This window comes from Elgaria multicarinata, chromosome 11 (assembly GCF_023053635.1).
Source record: "Elgaria multicarinata webbii isolate HBS135686 ecotype San Diego chromosome 11, rElgMul1.1.pri, whole genome shotgun sequence".
Classification (NCBI taxonomy): Eukaryota; Metazoa; Chordata; class Lepidosauria; order Squamata; family Anguidae; genus Elgaria; species Elgaria multicarinata.
Window position 1 is genome coordinate 22,279,251 of NC_086181.1, and position 2,414 is coordinate 22,281,664.

At 41.6% G+C, this 2,414-nt stretch overlaps 1 protein-coding gene across 1 annotated transcript; it reads right to left on the reverse strand.

The window, feature by feature from the left end:
* Positions 1 to 1,087: 1,087 nt before the first annotated feature.
* Positions 1,088 to 2,068, reverse strand: LOC134405444 (olfactory receptor 14A16-like). The gene has a single exon (XM_063136689.1). It carries the CDS (start codon positions 2,066 to 2,068, stop codon positions 1,088 to 1,090), a length of 981 nt encoding a protein of 326 aa, XP_062992759.1.
* Between the last annotated feature and the right edge of the window lie 346 nt (positions 2,069 to 2,414).

Below are 2,414 nucleotides of genomic sequence, written 5' to 3' on the forward strand. Positions count from 1 at the left end.
AGGCAGGAATTTATTTATTTATTTATTTATTATGCCTTCATTCCACACAACAACTAAAGTTTTGTGGGTGGTTCACAAAAATGAAAACCAAATAGTACACCATAAACCAACATAAAATATAAACACTTAAAATTACAATCGAAAATTACACCAAGAATAATGCTAGATTTAGTAAATATATTCCCTGCAGATGACATTCACTGACTGGTTGCCATCCCGCTGGGCAAAGGGCAAAGGCTGGGCACTACAGGCTAATGGCTGCCAAAAAATCCCACTTCATCCCTCCGGATCAGTCGCCATCACCCTGCTCAAGAGAAAACTTGGGGGTTTGCTTAAGATAGCAGCAAACCGGCACCGTATAGGCAGCCCCTAGTTGTGACATCGACTGAGACCAAAGTTCCCTTCACCAGGCTGTATTGTTGCAACACTAATCTCAGCAGGGAAGAGCAGGTAAAGAACACCACCCTTCCATAACCAGTCAAGTAATACCAAGCTGCACATTTCCACAGCTCTGCATGCAGTTTCATAGCATAGGATGCAATGGCCTACGATTAAATCATTAAGAAGGAAGGCAGGGATGGCTTTCATTTCATTTTATTAGGAAGATTGTTGGATTTATAAAACAGTAAAAAAAAATCCAATAACAGACATAAAGCAAATTAATAAAAAAGCAGCTGAAGCAGCAAAATAAACAGAACAACAAATAGCACAAGGACAGACAGCATCAAAATGTCATAGACCCTCTGAAAAAAGAGCATTCAGCTATCTCCACCACCATTCCACTAAGAGAGAGAGAAAGACAGACAGACAGACAGGAGAAGGTTGAATAAAATATCTTGGGAGAAAACGCCAGAGCACCAGACCCACTACAAAAATGGCCCTGCCTCTAGTAGAGTGAAAATATGAAATCTGAAGGTCATTAATGCAGTGGGGATGGGAGGGCCTCTCTCTCTCTCTCTCTCTCTCTCTCTCTCTCTCTCTCTCTCTCTCTCTCTCTCACACACACACACACACACACACACACACACACAGAGTAAATCCTCACAGAGAGTACAGGATTTCAATGTGGGATGTTCATACCAAGAATTCATCTTTGCAGACCAAGAATGGAGAAGGTATTCCAAGGAGAGTATCTCAAGCCCAGTAGTTTTGACAGAGCATGTTTTATCTCCTTGTTTCTCATGCTGTAGATTACTGGATTCATCAAAGGTGGGACCATGGAATACATCATGGTTAGGGCCAAACCCAGGTGGGAGGGGGAAGTAGAGGTGGGCTTGAGGTAAGCAAAATATCCAGTGGATAAAAATACGGAGACAACAATGAGGTGGGGAAGGCAGGTTGAGAAAGCTTTTTGCCTCCCCTGCACTGAAGGGATTTTCAGCACTGCATTGAAGATGTGCACATAAGTCACGACAATGAAAACAAAGCAGCCTAAGCCAACTGTGGCACTGAAGGAAAGAACACCAATTTCAATCAAATACAAGTCAGAGCAGGCAAGCTTTAGTAACTGTGGGATCTCACAGAAAAATTGATTGATAACGTTGGAACAAAAGGGTGATGCAAAGGTGCCTCCAGTGTGTAACACTCCATAGAAAAAGCTGAAAATCCATACAACAATAACCATATGAATGCAGGCTTGTTTATTCATCACTTTTTCATATTGTAATGGATTGCAAATGGCAACATAGCGATCATATGCCATGACTGTAAGAAGGGAGAAATCAGACGCTAAAAAGAAGACAAACAGAAGGACTTGAGCAACACATCCAAAATATGAAATGTGTCTGGTATTTAAGAGATAATTAAATATAGATTTGGGGATAATCACTGAAATTTGTCCAATGTCCTGTATGGCCAAATTTATCAGAAAGAAGTACATGGGGGTGTGCAAGTGGTGGTCCCAGGCTACAGCAGAGATGATGAGTAGGTTCCCTGTTGCAGCTACCAGGTACCAAACCAGGAATACCATGAAGTGTAGAAGCTGCAGTTCTCGAACATCTGAGAAATCCATGAGAAGAAACTCTTCCAGAGAAGACTGGTTAATGAGACTTTGCTCCTTAAGAACCATGTTGCCTGTGAAAGGAAGCAGAGAGGCTGTTGTTAAAATGAGAGCCTAGTATTGTCATAAGTAGAACTTTAGATGATGATGGTGATGAGTAGGGCTGTGCGTGGGGCCCCCAATTCACTTCGGATCTGTTTTAGGGCGGTCCAAATCACCCTGATTCGCTTCGGATTCAGGATTTGGATCCAAAGCAGTGCACAGCCCTAATGATGAGTACTACTACTAGTATTAATAGTCGAAGTGTTGTTGTTGTTGTTGTTGTTGTTGTTGTTGTTGTTGTTACTATTTCACTTGCAGACTCATTACTTTGTGTGGATGTTTTTGAGACATTGAAGGCTTGAAAAATGAAATA

Bases quoted from the DNA above. Each gene is read 5' to 3' on its own strand.
- LOC134405444 (XM_063136689.1), bottom strand. From the start codon at position 2,068: ATGGTTCTTAAGGAGCAAAGTCTCATTAACCAGTCTTCTCTGGAAGAG.